This window comes from Ranitomeya variabilis, chromosome 2, assembly GCF_051348905.1.
Source record: "Ranitomeya variabilis isolate aRanVar5 chromosome 2, aRanVar5.hap1, whole genome shotgun sequence".
Lineage (NCBI taxonomy): Eukaryota > Metazoa > Chordata > Amphibia > Anura > Dendrobatidae > Ranitomeya > Ranitomeya variabilis.
This window is the reverse complement of record NC_135233.1, coordinates 351672529-351692904: the sequence shown is the minus strand read 5'-3', so window position 1 is coordinate 351692904 and position 20376 is coordinate 351672529. Positions and strand designations below refer to the sequence as shown.

The window sequence follows — 20376 nt, the reverse complement described above, 5'->3', positions numbered from 1 at the left end:
TACTGCTCCCAGCACAGATCCTTGTGGCCCTTACTGCTCCCGGTACAAATTCTTGTGGCCCCTACTGCTCCCAGTACAGATCCTTGTGGACCCTACTGCTCCTTGTACAGATCCATGGTCCCCGCTGCTCCTTGTATAGATCCTTGTGGTCCCCACTCCTCCTTGTACAGATCCTTGTGGTCCCCACTGCTCCTTGTACGGATCTTTGTGGTCCCCATGCTCCTTGTACAGATCCTTGTGGACTCCACTGCTCCTTGTACAGATCCTTGTGGTCCCCATGCTCCTTGTACAGATCCTTGTGGTCCCCATGCTCCTTGTACAGATCCTTGTGGACCCCACTGCTTCTAGTACAGATCCCTGTGGTCCCCACTGCTCCTTGTGGTCCCCATGCTCCTTGTACAGATCCTTGTGGTCCCTATGCTCCTTGTACAGATTCTCGTGGTCCCCACTGCTTGTACAGATCCTTGTGGTCCCCATGCTCCTTGTACAGATCTTTGTGGTCCCCATGCTCCCTGTACAGATCCTTGTGGACCCATGCTCCTTGTACAGATCCTTGTGGACCCCGATGCTCCTTGTACAGATCCTTGTGGTCTCCACTGCTCCTCATACAGATCCATGTGTTGCCCATTTCTGACTTTATCCCATTTAGAGAATATATAATTTACATGACTTTGTTCCCGGTCTCAGGGCTCGTTCATACGAGTGTATAATACTAATGTGTACGGTCAGAGTAAAAATCAGACAGCACTCGGCCCAATGTAAATCAATGAGGCTGTTCAGATATGAGGGGGTTTTTTTCACACAGACCAAGTATCCATATGAAGAATAGAAAGTCACAGCTTGCACCATGGTCTTCTCTATATATCGGATGAAAGTCGCCTATTCAAGTCTATGGTTGCGGGAAAAACTTTTAAAAAAAAAAATCAGATCCCATGTGGAACATCCGCATCTGATTTTTACGGATACATTGGCATCTGAATACAAATCCCTAGTGCAGGGGGTACAGTGGCACCCGCAGCATAAGGGGGCCCAAAGATCCCTTTTGCCCATGTAGATTATTACTATTAAAGACCTGTGATAGTTGGGGACCCCGATGGAGAAAATTTTGCATTGGGACCCCCAGCTTTACGTTACCCCACCATCTGTCTTATCTGAGAGTAAATTTATATCGTATTGTGTTCTATAAAATCGTGACATTTCGGATCTACTGGAAATGAAGAGCACTTTGCAGTTAGTTTCCGATCACTGGCCAGGCACGGTGGGATGTGGCGACAGGAGGCTATTTTGGATTGTACTTTTCACGTCCCGTTCTGCTTCCTCATTGCTCCGCTCGCTCTAATAGAACATTCATCCCCGAGGACGTCACTAGTAAACCAGATCCACTTCCTTTTTAAAGGTCTTATTTATTATAAAAAAGAACCATATTTCAAATATTGTACAGGAATGATGTAAAAATAAGTCATTTGGGCTAAAGAGGAATTAAAAAAAAAAAATATATATATTCTACTAGTCGACCCAGGAACCCATTTCTTACATTTCGCTCAGTATCAATGTTATTGCTAGGTATGACATCACAGATATTAGTAGTCCCTGTACTCCTCAACGAGCTGGTGGGGGGCCGCAGTTCACATAGAAATCTGGCCTAAATTATGAAGAAAGTTGGAATTTTTTTAACATAATATGGGCGAGTGTTTCACTGTTTTGGGGATGCCCATTCGCGTGTTTGATTGACCACTTACCACCTATCTGCTGTTATTCCGCAGCAGATTTTGGGGGGGGTATGTATTTCCAATCAGTGAGAATTAGGGAAATCATTCCCCCCCAAAAAAAATGAATCCAAGAATTCATGGTTGACAAGGGTTACCAAAAAAAAAAAAAAAAAACAACTTTCTTCCAAAAACAGTGACACACCTGTCTGCAGGTTGTGTTTGGTACTGCAGATCAGCAACCTTTCAAAGCTGTGGTCCACACATCTTGTGTTTGGTGCGGAATTTACGCACCCAAAATTCACACGGTAAAAACAAAGTGCATGAGTTTTTAGCTTCCACACGTAGATTCTACCATTTCCATTGCCAAAAAAATAAAAATCCAAATGTAACACGCAATTAAGCTGTGAAAAATCAGCACCAAATACACAACCTGTGAACTCAACCTGAGACAAGACTTTTTTCTACATCTCCCCGATACCTACTATTGGAGGTGACATCTCACGTTATTGCGGTCTTCTGGAGAACCCCTCATCATGTTGGAAAGCATGGCCTAACAGGGTTTTTTTAGGCTTTTTTTAAAAGCAAAAAGTGTATAAATTTACAAAATAAGCTTTACTTTCCCTTTAAATCCAGCAGTGACGACGTCCCGTCAATCAGTCACATAACTGGCGGATAGGCTGTGATCATTGCGGCATATTAAAGCGGTAACTAATCCTTGTTACTTCCTTTTATAACATTTCCTACACTTTTCCCCACATTTGAAAAATCCCCCCCCCCCAAAACCCCTGTAAGTAGCGGCTTTACTACCCCCTTGAATAAAGTAGTAACAGGAAACTGTCACCACCAGATTCAATTGTCAATTGTAGGTTTGTCACCTTCGGCAATTTTTAGCTGCAGTAACTAATTTCCAAGGCAAAAAACACATCCCCCTTTATTATACAGGCCCGGTCTATGCAACTTTTTCTTAGGTCCTAAAAGGACGACACTATCAACATCAATAGGAACAGTCTGTCCAGTTTCCAAGCAGCTAAAAAAAAAAAAAAATGGATGCGTAAACCTAAAGAGGGATTTGTCTAGGATTTTTTTTTTTTTTCAGGAAAAATTGGCCACAAAGAAAAAGTTGAGAAAACGTAAAAAAAAAAGTGAGAAATCGGTCAGAATCCACATGTCTCATATGAGGATTAGTTGCAGATTTTGCTACGGATTTACCGATTCCAAGGGTGAAATTGAAAAGGCGAAAAAACGGCAGAACAAATGGATGTAATATCTGCAGGTTCGTCACAGAGGGGATTTGTTGCAGATTTGGTTACAGTTAGTGATGAGTGCAAGGGCTCGTTACTCGACTATTGCGGGTGTTGGATTGACATGTTCGAGTCCCCTCGGATGAATGTTTCGCGCCAAGTAGCTACAAAACATGGGGATATCCTGAGAAACACGGGTAATCCTCGCATGTTTTGTGGCTGTCCATGAGCTGAGAAACATGCAGCCGCAGGGACTCGAACATGACACTCAAGCACCTGCAATAGTCGAGTAACGAGCACTTACGCTCATCGCTAGTTAGTCCCAAATCGGTTCCTGTTCCGAAGGATCTCAGTTGTGTCCTGCAGTGAGGAGGTGCGAAAAAAATCCCACATGGCCGCAGTAGGCAATTACTGGTGTCATACTGGCTGGACCCGTCCCAGTAACCACATCCCTAAAGCGCAGTGGATTTGACAGGTAATAGTTGTTTTTTGTTTGTTTTTTTAATCTACCCTGCTTTGTGGACATTTAAAAAAAACAAAAAAAAAAACAAACCCATACAACGCCTTTGACCTTAAAAGGGTTGTCAACGATTAGAAAAGCAACTCTACTTTCCTTCCTGTAGAAACGGCGCCATCCCAGTCATTGGGCCAATTCTGGTATTACACCTCAATCCCTTTAGGGTAAATCTAAGGCACCAAAGTGATGGGTGTAGGTACAACCAGGTGAATCTAAGGCACCAAAGTGATGAGTGTAGGTACAACCAGGTGACCGGGTGCATACAACTATTGCTTGGACTCAATTTTGCCAACCTATACAATTAACAATGATGCTCACGTCTCGTTAAAGTGAACAGTTTTCTTTAAAAAAAAAACACATTAAAATATAGAATAAAATCAGTTTGTAAAGTAGTAATAAAATATATATATACAAATTATAAAAAGGAAGGAGCTGAGCGCGCGTCGCCTCCCAGCTCTGATCTGTACAGTTTCCAGTGTTATGTTTCTATCGGGCTACAAAAAGCATAAATAAAATACAATTAATGTACACGGTAAAATACAAAGGACTGAAGTAGAGTCAGCTGTGTAGAGACGAGGTCGTGAATCCAAAGTTTCCTTTTTTTTCCCCTCCCAAATTGTAAAAGTCCAGCCTTTTTTTTTTTTTTTTTTTTTTACTTTGTGCCAGTCTCAAGTCTTAGTCCTGCACCAGGTCATAGAAAATGTTTATGAGGTTGTCGAGCCCCCACAGGTAACCATCTTCTCGGTTACCCTCAACCCAAGGCGCCCGGTGATTTAGTGTCTGCTTGTTCGGCAACCGGACGGTTTTTCCAAAGTCAATCATCCAAACCTTGGCCAGTTCCGAGGAGTCGTGGACGAAGAGCAGGGAGCTGCCGACCACCTGAGGAAAGACATGTATGAGCAAGAGTTAGGTCACAAGGCCCTGTACAGTCATCATCATGAGTGCGATAGAAGACTTAACAACAGCTAAAAAGGTACACATACGTAAGGACTCTCGATTATCTGCACATGTAAACATGGCGGCAATCACCAGAAAAAACACACAAAAAGGACAAAAATCGTTATTGTCAGCACATCGCCTCCGACGACGTGATGCTCTGTCTACAATCGCCCTTTTCCCATCAGCATCTCGCGGGCCTGTAAACGAGCACGACTTGTGTATAGTCGAATCGGCGCTCGTTAATGGACCAAGATCGTCAGGTCTAAATGCATCTTAAAAGGGTTTTCCGTTTTTTTTCGAAAACCAATATCCCCTGCCTGCAGTTTGTATAAAAAAAAGTGGTGCTTTACTCACCATACCTAGGTCCAATGCTGCTTCAGGTGTCTGTTATTGTCTGAAGAGCTGACATCACATAGACAGCAATGCAGCCAATCGGTGAGCTCACTCTCTGTGCCCGAGGAAATGGCAAGAGCCGCTGCAGCACTGTAGACAATAACAGAGACCAGGAGCAGAAGACGGACTCAGTGTTGGACCAGGGCAGGGCGAGTGAGGTGTTTTTTTTTTTGTTTTTTTTAAATCAGCCTGCATTAAGTCTTGTCCCATTAAATATCCAAAATGAGATAGGACCACTCACTTTTGGACAACAGCTACTTAACCTCCACCCTTTTTTTGGACCAGGACAACTGCAAATATGCTGGAATAGTTTCTGAAAATTTTAAGACAGTTTGCATCTCTATAGAGAGGCCACCCTAGGGCAAGTGTGTAGTCAGAAGTGCTGTGGCAGTCACCTCTTGCAGGAAGTCATTAAAGGGATACTCTCCAGCTTCTCTCACTTCCGCATTGGGAGGTGTGCGGGGACAATGATATCCCGTCTACAGATATTTGCAGGATATCCCTTTAATTAGAACCTGTGACAGCAAATTTGCAATCATATTGGAGAGCGGCATGTCATGAAAGCGCTGATTGACTGCCATGTCTTATGTGTGCCTGCTCATGCGAGTCATTTAATGACCCCGCCCACTGGACTCCTAAAGCTAAAATGAGCAGGGATTTCAATGAGAAACTACAAGTTCTACTGAATCTTTTCCCCACAAAACTATACATCATCCTGCTCAGCTCCTCCTGCTTTATAACATTACACTAGTCGATTGAACAGCATTTTCACACTCAATGGTTCCCTTTAACGATCTGATTTCAATGAATAGTACCATATCCATCTCTCTCCCGACCATAGGAGTAGAGTACCCGAAAGTACAAGGCAATGGCCGCAGTCCAGCCCTGTGTCCTGCTGTAAAGGGGTTTGTCCAGAATTATTGAAACATGGCTGCTTTCTTTCACAAACGGCACCACCCCTGACCACTGGTTGGATCTGGTATTGCAACTCAGCCTCTACTGAAGTGAACGGAGCTGAGCTGCGATGCAGTTCACACAATGCTTGGTTTCTGAAAGAAAACAGCCATATTTTTATATCCCCTGGGCAACACTTAACCCTTTCATGTGGGTAGAAGATAAAGGGGTTAGTACCTCATGTTGCTTGAAAAACTCTGACTTTTCCAGTTCGATGCGGAGCTCTTTCAACCTCGTCAAGTAGTTTCTCTGAAAAAACAAAAATGGGAAAATACTGAGAAATAATCTCTGCTGACCTTTACTGACAGTTTATCAGCACGTAGTATAGGAAGTGGCATATTCTTAAAGGGGTTGTCCACCTTTGGGGACTTTTTTTTAAAACTTTAAGGCTACGTTCACACGATCCTTTTTTTGCTGCGGATCCGCAGCGGATTTTGCACTGCGGATCCGCAGCCGTTTTCCATGCAGGGTACAGTACAATGTAACCCTATGGAAAACTCCAACTGCTGTGCCCACTATCCTTTTTTCCGCTGGAAAATCCGCGCGGATTTTCTGCGGGAAAAAAAGAAGTACCATGTCAATTCTTGCTGCGGATTCCGCTCCTGTTTTCAACATGCACCAATAGGAAAGTGCTGTTGAAAACCCGCAGAGGAATCCGCAGAAGAAACAGTCGGAAAATCAGCAGTGCAGTTTTGCACTGTGAATTTTCCAAAACAGGACCTGAAAAAAAAAGGACCAAAAAAAGGATCGTGTGAACGTAGCCTAATACATGTATTTGGGGGCTAAAAACTAGTTTTTCAATTGGGTTTGTTTCCCCGCGCTTTCAACCTTGATGTGGTCTGCGCGCATAAATCAGATGAGAGGAGCTCAGGAAAAGGGCCGTAAATAAATGGAAAACTGCCTATCAGACCTCAGAATGAGCTCACTGACAGGAGATAAATCGGTATTACCAACTGCAAGATCTTATCTCAACATGTAGTAGGTGTCATGAAAAATATTAGTAAATACCTCCAATTAGAAATGTAGTATAGTTCTTCTGATTAGCCATGTCACTTACCCCATGTGCAGGGCATTGCTGCAGTTTAGGTATCCATGGTTACGACCACTCAAAGTGACAGTTAGTTGCTAGTAGTTGTAACCATGGATACCTAAGCTACTGCAATGTCCTGCACATGGGATAAACGACATAGCGAATCAGGAGAACTATACCACATTTCTAATTGGAGGAATTTGCTAATATTATTACATCTACAGCACATTGGGATAGGATCTTGGAGATGGGAATACCCCTTGAACTCATTCTGGAGCCAGCAATAGACAGTGCAACACACGGAGGCTATAGAAGGCAAACGGTGCAAACCCTTCAATGTAACCCAAATGCAAAAATGAATATAGCCACAAATGCAAGCACATAAAAAATAAATAAATAAAAAAAACGCCCAAAGGTGGACAACCCCTTTAAGGTGCACGGCGATACCACGTTTCACTTGATTTCCTGCTACTCACCAGAATGTTCTTATTGCCCTCCACAAAATCCTCTAGCGCTCTCATCACCTGCTCCCGGTGTTTGGTCTTCTTGAAGTTTGTGTCACAGGTCCCATCTGCTCTCTGGAATAAGATATTAACGGGGGACATCAGGTCACCGATACTAAAGCTGGACGTACACTTCAGATATCGATCCGCCGAAAAAGGGTTTAGTAAAACGACTATTCCTCCTGACCACACTGATTTTTTAAGTTTCCGCAAAATCAGTGCAGTGGAATAACTTTCATTTTCTGTGTACAGACCCAAGTGTCATTAAAATCTATCAGACCTATTACATTTTTTTTTTTTTTTAACAATCCTTTCTTGTGCCAGCCCTCAGTTGTTCCTCCTGGGTGTTACCTATTGTGGGTGTGTCTTTCCATACTGTGATATTATCCAATCAGTGCTGAGAAACAGATTGTGTAGAACACACCCTCTTGGTAACAACCAATCATTTTATTCCTGTTTGTTTGTTTTTTATTAAGGGGGAATAACAGAGTGACTACTCAAAGCAGAACAGTAACAAAAAATTATCCAAAACTCTTATTTAATAGAAAATTTGCTAAAACAGGACAGCAGACAGGCCCTCTTTAACCCCTTCCAAAAGTAGGATGTAATAGTACATCGGGTTCGGGTGCATTAAGCGGGACATTTAAATGGACTGGTTAGCAAAGTGTACGTGGCCCCGGTTTCTCCAATATTGATCACTTTTCTATATTCTGCGGTATATAGTATCATATACAACAAGTGATCAAACTTGATCACATATTAAACAAAATTAAAGTAAAAAAAAAAAAAAAAAAAAAATTTTTTAAATGTAACATATGTAAATCTATTTTGAGAATATATATATATATATATATATATATATATATATATATATATATATATATATATATATATATATATATATATATATTTTATTATTTTTTTTTTTTTTTATTTTATTTTATTAGATTATATTATATACGAGAGACATATCTGGTATTCCTAAAAGTCCAATCTGTCAAAATATAAATTTAATTAACCCATACAGTAAATGATGTAAACAAATAAGCCGCGATGGATTTTCTCAAAAACTGAAGCCAAAAACATAATTTTTTCCCTGTATTTTTGTTGTTTACATGCACTTAAATATAAAAACTATACGAGTTTGGTATCGCTGTAATCGTCCTGATCTGGAGAATTGTGTTAAGAGATCATTGTTACTGCACAATGAACGTGGTAAAAGCAAAACCCCCAAAACCAATGGCGATATTGCATTTTTTTCCCCCCGTTTTTCAGCACATTATATGGTAAAATGAAAACTGCAATTCGAAAATCGAGCTCTTGTGTGGCTAGGTCGTCTGGAATTTTATTTTAATTTTTTTAAAGTTATGATTCTTGGAAAAAGGGGAAGAAAAAAAATAAATAAAAAGACAAACATTGATTGGCCGCGGTGAGAAGGGGTTAACAATATAATATCCTCTGTGTGCAGACTGCAGTTTACACGACTCTGGTACCTACTCATGTCACGTAATAAAAAATACTAATCAGTTAGATAATGCTAAAGCCCCAAGATTCTGCACAAAAACTGCAAATTCCAATTAATCCGGAGAGGTCTCGTTCTTGAAGGTGACCCCATATAATACAGGGCCATTGTGTAGTCTTTAATGGAATCCTTCAAGGTTCATTTCGTCACCCAGGAATCAGTGATAATTATTCTACAGGTCCCCATAATATCAGCAGGTTTGACCAATGTTAGTCTATAGTGTATGGGGGCCCCCCAACAGATGATGTTGGGGCAGATAAGGATCCCACATCTCTCATTTTGGACCGCTGATCCTTTTGTTATTTCAGAGATAAGCCGCCGTCAGAGGAGTCAGTAGAGCGAGAGCTCCTGTGCGTTGGAGGAAATGGCTGTCGGACGATCGATCAGCCTAATCATAATTAGTCTGATCGTTACCTAAAATGTTTGGGGCCCCTTAGTTTCCATGTGTGAATCTCAAGAATGTTCAATCTAGAAAACCCATTCTCAAAGTCACCCGTCCAGATAAGATTTTGCTCACCTTGATTCCCTCTATTCTAAAGCCCAAGGTTGCGGTAGAACTAAGGGTCTCCCGCCATTGCATATATCTGGGCTTCAGGACGGCCCCTTGTCTGTGCTCCTCCTCTGTAGGTGCGTCGGGCTCTACAGCGATCATCTTCTCATACATGTCCTTTCTGAGCTTGGGCTTCTCCCGAGCCTTCACCAGTTCTTCTTCTAGATATGTCCTGAAGAAGGAAAACATTTTATTGTTATTATTAGATAGTTCTATGGTATAATGACATCTGATCAAAGCAACTAGAGAAGACCACAAACGTCAGAAGCATCTGAAAGATGCCCCAACACTAAGGGCGCTAAATATTGACACCCTTTCATCCAAGATCTACTGCTCATGGAGAGAAGAAGACAGATATGTCCAATCGGCCATATATATCGAGAGTTTATGACCTTGGTCTTAAAAGCAAATATATGGAAGTATCTACCCTGTACAGAATTAAAGGGGATGTAACAAATGGAAGTTGCCACCAATCTACATGATGGGCGATCACTTGCTGAACATTGGAGATCCCACCATTGGGACCCTCATCAAACCTGAAAGTGAAGCTCGAGGTGCCCCAAATGCACCACAATGGTCTATAGGAGTGCTGCACATAGACAAAGATTGGAGCAGCGGTGTCCATATTCGCTCATTTCCCTGCTGAATTTATTACCCATCCTTTGGATAGGCGATGTCTCGCATTAATCACACTATCCCTTTAAGGACAACTCCGCTTTTTCTACAGTCAATCCAATCCATATTTTGCAACACTCACCGAACACCCATTTTACAGTCCATGATGGAAGGAGACTCGAACTCGGAGAGAAGATCCTCCATTTGGTTGTACGTCTCTCCATCCTTTTCGACCACCCCGTAATATCCGGGGACGAATGGTCGTAAGGAATCTCGATTTAACCACTCTAAACATTGCTGCTCGCACTGGCAGAACTTCTTCAGGATTTTTCCGTATTCTCCAGCTTTGAAGTTACCTACAGGAAAAAAATATAGAGAATTATTATAGTATTCTTCACCCTTGGCAGATGTGTCTCAGCGCTTCCTAGAAATGGTTTTATTACAGGCAGTGGGGCTGTGTGCAGATCTTTACTGACGACACACCAGGTGTGTTTGTATAGCTACGGCTAATCTACGACTCAGATCAACTTCTTTATGATTTACAGGGAAAAAAATCTGGTTAAAATAAACAATTCTCAGAATCAGGCAGGTCATTCAACCATCCTGATCCTTCTTCATCAACTTGGGACAGCCCAATACACGAGAAGGTCAACTGGTGACGTCGAATTGAGTGGATTCAGAAACCAATCCAATGAGTTAGGAGTTGTCCACTACGCTGGGCCTAGCTGCTGGGACACATGCATAATCGGCAGGTAGAGTCTTAATCTACATGATACCTTCGTCCTGGTAGATACGTATAGGCACAAAGTAATTGGAGATGCTCATGTCCCGATGCGGAAGAAAATGACACTGGACAACCAATATCGAGCCATTTTATAGATCCCAATTCCAAAAGACTATGCTTACAAAAAAAAAAAGCAGATTTCTTCAAGAAATGGAAGCACCCAAGAAGCGTACCTGCATGTCCTGCTAGCTGGACCCATGGATAGTACTTCTTGAAGGACACCACAAACGGTGACCAGTGGACCATGTTCTTCAGCTTCCTCCAGGATGTACTCTGCAAAAAGAGGACGACAATGAAGAGTAAACTCAAGACATTCTTGGAAGAACTGTCATGTGCAACCACTAGTTTATCTTGGAAACTAGAAACACACACAAGAGTATTTTTGTGAAGCCACCACCCAACAATCTGGCTACAGATCCAGAACATTCAACCCGACACCTGTGGGAGATTCTGCCTCCGCCATGAACGAGAGACAGTTTACAGAGAAAACATGTAAGAGCTCTGGGATTCTCTGGACTCCATGGTGACCTTAGTCAAGCTGCTTCCACACGGCACATAAACACGACTCATCCTTGGTTTTGGATGTGGTTGTAGTTGACAACCTCGAAGTCATCTAATTAGTTTGTGACCTGCGGCTTTGCAATGTTTGGCAGGAGAGGAAATGGTTGCAAGTTGCTATTATACATATCTGCAAATATTAAGCTGCTGGATGGACTCCAAGGCGAACAGAAACAATAGTGTGTTTGGCTGGTCCTCAAGCTCTCGCTGGAGGTATGAACACGCTGGGCCAGGCATATGCGGCTTGTTGACACTTAAAGCCAAGCAAGTGATCAATATTCCCCGCACAGAACAAAATGCCTGCAACCACAAACAGCTACACATCCCCTCAACCGCGAACAAACAAATGGGGGCACATTGATTTGTCAAGGATAAAGACACAAGAACAGTCCTAGGTGGTCCACCTAGGAGGATGTGTTACTAAAAAAGGTCTGGAAAGACAAGTGCATTACTCAGGAGGCTACAGAAAAGGAGGATGCATTACTCAAGATGGTCCAGAAAAGAGCAGGCACATTACTCAAGATGGTCCAGAAAAGAGGGTGCATTACTCAAGAAGGTCAAAATTAGGGTGCATTACTCAAGAAGAAAAAGGTCTGGAAAGGAGGATGCATTGCTCAAACATGTTCATATAGGAAAGTGCATAGGAAAAAGCATTACTGAAAAAAAGCTCGGATAAGGAGGTGCATTACTGAAAAAAGTCTGGATAAGAGGGCGCATTACTGAAAAAGGTCCGGATAAAAAGGTGCATTGCTGAAAGAGGTCCAGATTAGAGGGCGCATTACTCAAAGAGGTCTGGATAAGTGGGCGCATTACTCAGGAAGACACGACGATGCATTACTGAAAAAGCACCGGATAGGAGGGTGCGTCACTCACAGGGATGAATCTTGTAACTCCCAGTCATAAGGCAGTTAACATACAATCTGTATAGCAGGTTTCCACAGCTTGGCTTATTCTGCTTACAAGCAGTGACACAGATTGCCAATGTTCCTGGAAATTTGCTTTTATTTTAGGCATAGACGCAAGTGGTCAGCCACAACAACTACAACCTATGAGAACAGCCGTACACAAGAAGCACGCCAATAGACCCAACAATACGCACGGCACCCGATGGTCCTTCCCGGGCCCCTTACAGGACCTCCATAAAAGATCCAAAACCCGAAAGTCCGAGGTTATCTCCAACAATGCCGGTCACACCACTGCTCATCACTCTCCCTTTTCCATGGCTCAATAGTTGCCAGATCATTAGGCTCGGTCATTCCTGAACATTAGTCAGTAGAGGGTTTTCGGCCATTCTTGGCCCCATCTATTGGCCGTAGTGTCTACAGAGAGCAGCTGGCATGATCACCCTATTGATTTTGCACCACGCAATGCTTCATGTCCCCAGCGGTGGCGCTCCAGAGGAAATTCAACACTTGCTGCCGGATCCCTACAAATTACAGATAATTGAAGACGTCCCCAGCAATCAGCTTGTCAATATGGTACTACAACTCGACAACCCTTCACCAGATTAGTATTGTGGCTGCGAGATTGGCACATGGAACATGGAGATTGCAACAGGAACCCGGATACTGGCATTATTGCCTTCACCCTCCTCGAAAAGCAAACTGGTGACCCAACATGTTACCTCATCACTGAAGGCGTCCATCACCGGGACCCTACATGTGTCCAGAATGCGGGGAGTCAGGAAGAGTCAGCACAGTGTCAGGCAGAGGCGGCGAGCATATACATGAGGGTAAACTATACTGAAAGCATGAATTCTCCGAGCGTTACACAGCAATGGGGGCAAAGTCCTAACTCCAGTAATGGGCCCTGCTGGATGTGCACGGGGCAGATCCCCGGCCACAGATCAAACCTGACATACAAGGAACTGCAGAGAATAAATATGAAAATATGCAAAAATAATACAAAAAAATACCACAAATACGTGTTCGTAAAAGTAATCATCAATCAGGGGTGGTAACAACCAGACAGGACTATAGTACAGATTCCTAGAGATCGGGCACGTGACTACACGACGGCTCCCTGCAATACACAGCTCAAGTGACTGTACGAAGTCCAAGCCCGGTTGCTCCTGACGTAAATCAAGCCTGTCCTGGTGTCTGCTGGGTAGTTAAAGGCAGGGGCATAGCTTAGGAGCGGGACCCCACTGACAAACCTGTAACAGGGTCCCCTCTTTACCATGCGTCATTTCGAAAACTGCCATCTTCTTGTATACCCCCTCAAAGACCGAGTGCAACTCCTACCTTAAGAGTGATTTTTTATTATTATAATTGTTCATTTGCAAAACTTATACATTGTTCGACTATCCCTTCTCTCAGTATTAGAACTAACAGAAGGGAGGGGGTTTGTTTTTGTACACATCTGTGGAGAGAGGAGAAAGCATGAACAGTGTCAGGAAGGGCAGAGAAGTCTGGCAACAGAAGAGAAGGAAAGAAGTGCAGGATAGAAGCTGTGGAGAGAGGAGCAAGCATGAACAGTGTCAGGGAGGGAAGAGAAAACACAACAGAAAAGAAGGAAAACAGTGCAGGATAGAAGCTGTGGAGAGAGGAGAAAGCATGAACAGTGTCAGGGAGGGCATAGAAAACTGGCAACAGAAAAGTAGGAAAGCAGTGCAGGATAGAAGCTGTGTCAATATATGAGCTATCAGATTGTGAGCTTGTAAGAAGTGTCCTCACTCCTCTTGGTATCTGTTGATCTATGTGATTATGACTATTCTGTAATGTATTTTATTGTCTGTACAAGTCCCCTCTAAAATGTCAAGTGCTGCGGAAAATGTTGGAGCTATAGAAATAAAATTATTAATGAAGACATCAGCATCCTGCATACACCCAGACTTCACATCCAGCCTATATTACTGGGATAGACACTCCAACAAGAGAAAAGTCTAAAATGGATTCAAGGAATGAAGATTGCACAACAAAAGTTAAGTAAAAAAGGAAACTAACACATGAATGAAACTAACACATGGCGAGAAAAATGGCAGCCTATGTGCATAGAACGATCTATTACTGACGCTTTTGTGCGAATCGTAAGCATGGTCAGTCTGTCTAACCAGGCTATAAACAATTGCCACAGGAAAAAAAATGAATGAATGCTATTGGACCACAGATTGGTTACAACTGGTGGAAACCCATACATGAACATAATGAAGTAATCTTCACCTGACCGCTGCAGCCAATCACAGACCGCAGCGGTTCTGCTGCTGGCGATCTGGTGAGGTCACCTCTTCCTCTATAAATGTAGACCACGGAAAGACCCAAGATGGATCCAGGTAGGTGCCAGCAAGTGAGTTTGACTAATTTGTTACTGCTCGAAGCCACCGGTGAATTTTCTATTTTGCCCAGACAACCTCTTTAAGGCTCATCACTGTTGCGTGGTTTTTTTTTTTAGAAGACCGTTGGAAGATTGGATGGAAAAGAATGACATCTGTGAAAATTGCGGTGAAGATGATGACTGTGTGACCGATCAGCATAGCAAATATTAGTAGGAAAATTACTCCAGCAGATGGACACTTGACACTGATGCTATCAAGGAACATGATTGTTTTTTCCATTGAAGCCAGCGGCCATCTGCAATAGATTACTGCTGGGGAGATTAGGAACGACCCAAAATTAAAGCCGCACCATAAAAGCATTGTAAAAAGTACCACCTCAGTTTTGAAGAAGATTGGTAGATAGATCCGTCCTTTCATCTTTAGGAAAATCACATCACGAATAACCATCTACAGCTGACTAACTAAAAGTCAATCCCCCCCCCCGACCAGTGTTCCAGTAACTTCTACCCTGTAACCAGAATAACGCAAGTCAAAATTATTTTCTACAAGAAAAAAATAAAATAAAAAACAGATCGGTACAAATATTTTTACCCCGTAATGCAGCAATCACAATAAGTTAATCCTAAGGATCCACACCAACCATTGCCTACAATTTGGGGTAAAATTTAAAAAAATGATGGTCGGCAAACATTAAATTTGGGCTAATGGATTTATTTTTTTAAATTTTTTTTTTTTTTTTACAAAAAAACAAAAACTGAAGATAACCAGGTCACCACTAAGCTCTCACCAAAAAAAAGGTACATTAAAAATAATTATTTCAACCATCCGTATGGCAATGTGAGAGGTTCTTGCTTTGGGAGAAAAAAAAAACAAAACAAAGAAACACATGTCCCACCACAGGCAGGCGTATAAATGCAAGAATGCAGCATCACTCCAAGAATCTTGGAACTAAAGTTTGTATACAATTTTGCGGACAATCGCATGTGGAATGGCTCCAGCCAAGTCCATTTCTGACTTCCTGAGTGTATCCGGAGTACAGAGGCCAATGTCATGACAAATGGTAGCTCACAGAAGGTTGTGGAGTCTAATTATTGTGCTTTTCCTGTCAGGATGACTAAATTTGTATTTGAAAAAAAAAAGAAAAAAATTATATTATATATATATATATATATATATATTTTATCAGTCTTGTGCAAAATAGACAGCTGTGTAAAAAGTGCTGCAAACTAAGAATGCTTTAAAAAAAGTAAATGTGTTAATATTATTCTTCTCGATTAGCAAAATGTAAAACGAATTAACAATAGTTAAATCTAAATCAAATCAATATTTGGTGTGACCACCCTTTGCCTTCATCATCTCTTCTACGTACACTTGTATACAGTTTTTGAAAGAACTTGGTGGTCGATGGGGCTCTGGGACAACATCTGCAAGGAGTTTGTATGTTCTCACCATGTTTGCATGGGTTTTCTTCGGGTTCTATGATTTCCTCCCACATTCCAAAGACATACTGATAGTGAATGTAGATTGTGAGCCCCAATGGGGACAGCGATGATAATGTAGGTAAAGCACTGTGGAATTTGATAGCACTATATCATAGAAAGGTAGGCTATGTGCACACGTTGCGGATTCTCTGCGGATCCGCAGTGTTTTTTGTGGTGCAGAAACGCTGTAGATCAGCAATTGATTTACAGTACAATGTAAATCAATGAGAAAAAAAAAAAGCTGTGCACACTTTGCGGAAAATCCGCTGCGGTTTAAAAGAAGTAGTATGTCACTTCTTTTTTGCAAATCTGCAGCGTTTTTGTACCCATTCCATTATAAAAATCCGCAGGGGTAAAAAACGCAGCAAATCCGCAAAAAAACGCAGCAAAAATGCACAAAAAATGCTGCGGATCCGCACAAAATCCGCAGGTGCGTTTTTTTGTCAGGAGAGGCAGAATCCGCACCAGAAATTCCTAAGGCTAATCCGCAACGTGTGCACATAGCCTTGGAAAGGACCTCAAGGGTCATCGTGTCCAACCCCCTGCTCAATGCAGTATTCAATGCAAAATAAATAAGGTTGTTCTAAAAATCTTGGATAACCAACCACAGATCTTCTGTGGATGTTGCTTTTACAAATCCTTCTGTCTCTTCATGTAATCACAGACTGGATGATATGAGATGAAAGGCTCTGTGTGGCCGTATCATCACTTCCAGGTCTAATTTTTACACTGAAGATAGTTCATTGGCTGTATGTTTCGGTCATTGTCCTATTGCAGATTAACTTTGGAGCTAAATAGACACCCGTTGGATGGTATTAGATGATTGATAAGTATCTGCCAGTATTTCTCAATTATTGAAGACATAAAAAAAATGGACAATGTTGAGGAACGTGGTCGACCAAGTCATTATCTTTAACTTGCAGTAGAACAAGGAGTCCTGGAAGTCGCAATACGGCCCCCGCAGAGCCCTGATCTCACATCATCCAATCTGTCTGGGATTATACGAAGAGACAGAAGGATTTGCACAAGCGACATGCAAAGAAGATCTGTGGTTATTCCTCCAAGATGTTTGGAACAACCTCCTGCCGAGTTCCTTAAAAAACTGTGTGCAAGTACCTAGAAGAAGTGATGCTGTATTGACTGCAAAATGCGGTCAAACCAAATATTGATTTGATTTAGATTCTCTTTGTGTTTCATTAAGAGATACTAACAAAGAGAATTATTAACACTTCAGTTTCTTGAAGCATTTTCATTGTGCAGCCTGGTGGTTTTCCAAAGTTTGGCTGCACAGTACAAAATATATATATATATATATATATATATATATATATATATATATATATATATATATATACACATACACACACACACAGTACAGCCCAAAAGTTTGGACACACCTTCTCATTTAAAGATTTTTCTGTATTTTCATGGCAATGAAAATTGTACATTCACACTGAAGGCATCAAAACTATGAATTAACACGTGGAATTATATACTTAACAAAAAAGCATGAAACAACTGAAAATATGTCTTATATACTAGGTTCTTCAAAGTAGCCACCTTTTGCTTTGATGACCGCTTTGCACACTCTTGGCATTCTGTTGATGAGCTTCAAGAGAAAGTCACCGGGAATGGCTTTCACTTCACAGGCGTGCCCTGTCAGGTTTAATAAGTGGGATTTCTTACCTTATAAATGGATTTGGGATCATCAGTTGTGTTGTGCAGAAGTCTGGTGGATACACAGCTGATAGTCCTACTGAATAGACTGTTAGAATTTCTATTATGGCAAGAAAAAAGCAGCTAAGTAAAGAAAAACGAGTGGCCATCATTGCTTTAAGAAATGAAGGTCAGTCAGTCCGAAAAATTGGAAAAACTTTGAAAGTGTCCCCAAGTGCAGTTGCAAAAACCATCAAGTGTTACAAAGAAACTGGCTCACATGAGGACCACCCCAGGAAAGAAAAACCAAGAGTCACCTCTGCTTCGGAGGATAAGTTTATCCAAGTCACCAGCCTCAGAAATCGCAGGTTAACAGCAGCTCAGATTAGAGACCAGGTCAATGCCACACAGAGCTCTAGCAGCAGACACATCTCTACAACAACTGTTAAGAGGAGACTTTGTGCAGCAGGCCTTCATGGTAAAATAGCTGCTAGGAAACCACTGCTAAGGACAGGCAACAAGCAGAAGAGACTTGTTTGGGCTAAAGAACACAAGAAATGGACATTAGACCAGTGGAAATCTGTGCTTTGGTCTGATGAGTCCAAATTTGAGATCTTTGCTTCCAACCACCATGTCTTTGTGCGACGCAGAAAAGGTGAACGGATGGACTCTACATGCCTGGTTCCCACCGTGAAGCATGGAGGAGGAGGTATCATGGTGTGGGGGTGCTTTGCTGGTGACACTGTTGGGGATTTATTCAAAATTGAAGGCATACTGAACCAGCATGGCTACCACAGCATCTTGCAGCGGCATGCTATTCCATCCGGTTTGCGTTTAGTTGGACCATCATTTATTTTTCCAACAGGACAATGACCCCAAACACACCTCCAGGCTGTGTAAGGGCTATTTGACCAAGAAGAAGAGTGATGGGGTGCTACACCAGATGACCTGGCCTCCACAGTCACCAGACCTGAACCCAATCGAGATGGTTTGGGGTGAGCTGGACCGCAGAGTGAAGGCAAAAAGGCCAACAAGTGCTAATCATTTCTGGGAACTCCTTCAAGATTGTTGGAAGACCATTCCCAGTGACTACCTCTTGAAGCTCATCAAGAGAATGCCAAGAGTGTGCAAAGCAGTCATCAAAGCAAAACGTGGCTACTTTGAAGAACCTAGAATATAAGACATTTTCAGTTGTTTCACACTTTTTTGTTAAGTATATAATTCCACATGTGTTAATTCATAGTTTTGATGCCTTCAGTGTGAATGTACAATTTTCTTAGTCATGAAAATACAGAGAAATCTTTAAATGAGGTGTGTCCAAACTTTGTCTGTACTGTATATGTATATATATATATATATATATATATATATATATATATATATATATATATATATATATATATATATATATATACACACACACACACACACACACACACACACACACACACACACACAGAGTGGGGCAAAAAAGTATTTAGTCAGTCAGCAATAGTGCAAGTTCCACCACTTAAAAAGATGAGAGGCGTCTGTAATTTACATCATAGGTAGACCTCAACTATCGGAGACAAACTGAGAAAAAAAAAATCCAGAAAATCACATTGTCTGTTTTTTTATCATTTTATTTGCATATTATGGTGGAAAATAAGTATTTGGTCAGAAACAAAATTTCATCTCAATACTTTGTAATATATCCTTTGTTGGCAATGACAGAGGTCAAACGTTTTCTGTAAGTCTTCACAAGGTTGCCACGCACTGTTGTTGGTATGTTGGCCCATTCCTCCATGCAGATCTCCTCTAGAGCAGTGATGTTTTTGGCTTTTTTTGGCTAGGCCACTCCAGGACCTTGAAATGCTTCTTACGAAGCCACTCCTTCGTTGCCCTGGCGGTGTGCTTTGGATCATTGTCATGTTGAAAGACCCAGCCACGTTTCATCTTCAATGCCATTGCTGATGGAAGGAGGTTTGCACTCAAAATCTCACGATACATGGCCCCATTCATTCTTTCATGTACCCGGATCAGTCGTCCTGGCCCCTTTGCAGAGAAACAGCCCCAAAGCATGATGTTTCCACCACCATGCTTTACAGTAGGTATGGTGTTTGATGGATGCAACTCAGTATTCTTTTTCCTCCAAACACGACAAGTTGTGTTTCTACCAAACAGTTCCAGTTTGGTTTCATCAGACCATAGGACATTCTCCCAAAACTCCTCTGGATCATCCAAATGCTCTCTAGCAAACTTCAGACGGGCCCGGACATGTACTGGCTTAAGCAGTGGGACACGTCTGGCACTGCAGGATCTGAGTCCATGGTGGCGTAGTGTGTTACTTATGGTAGGCCTTGTTATATTGGTCCCAGCTCTCTGCAGTTTATTCACTAGGTCCCCCCGCGTGGTTCTGGGATTTTTGCTCACCGTTCTTGTGATCACGCAAAATCCCACCCCGTGGGGTCAGAATGGAGCCCCAGATCGAGGGAGATTATCAGTGGTCTTGAATGTCTTCCATTTTCTAATTATTGCTCCCACTGTTGATTTCTTCACTCCAAGCTGGTTGGCTATTGCAGATTCAGTCTTCCCAGCCTGGTGCAGGGCTACAATTTTGTTTCTGGTGTCCTTTGACAGCTCTTTGGTCTTCACCATAGTGGAGTTTGAA

At 42.0% G+C, this 20376-nt stretch overlaps 1 protein-coding gene across 1 annotated transcript in view; it reads right to left on the bottom strand.

The window, feature by feature from the left end:
• Positions 1-1383: 1383 nt before the first annotated feature.
• LOC143805861 (inositol-trisphosphate 3-kinase A-like) overlaps positions 1384-20376 on the bottom strand; it is a 79007-nt gene continuing 60014 nt past the window's right edge. Inside the window, exons 3-8 of the mRNA XM_077285591.1 lie at positions 10931-11030; positions 10116-10329; positions 9326-9530; positions 7260-7361; positions 5931-6002; positions 1384-4346 (exon numbers count right to left, since the gene is read on the bottom strand). Of these exons, the coding sequence (XP_077141706.1) occupies positions 4143-4346; positions 5931-6002; positions 7260-7361; positions 9326-9530; positions 10116-10329; positions 10931-11030 (897 nt within the window). The 3' untranslated portion in view covers positions 1384-4142. The remainder of the gene's footprint in view (positions 4347-5930; positions 6003-7259; positions 7362-9325; positions 9531-10115; positions 10330-10930; positions 11031-20376) is intronic.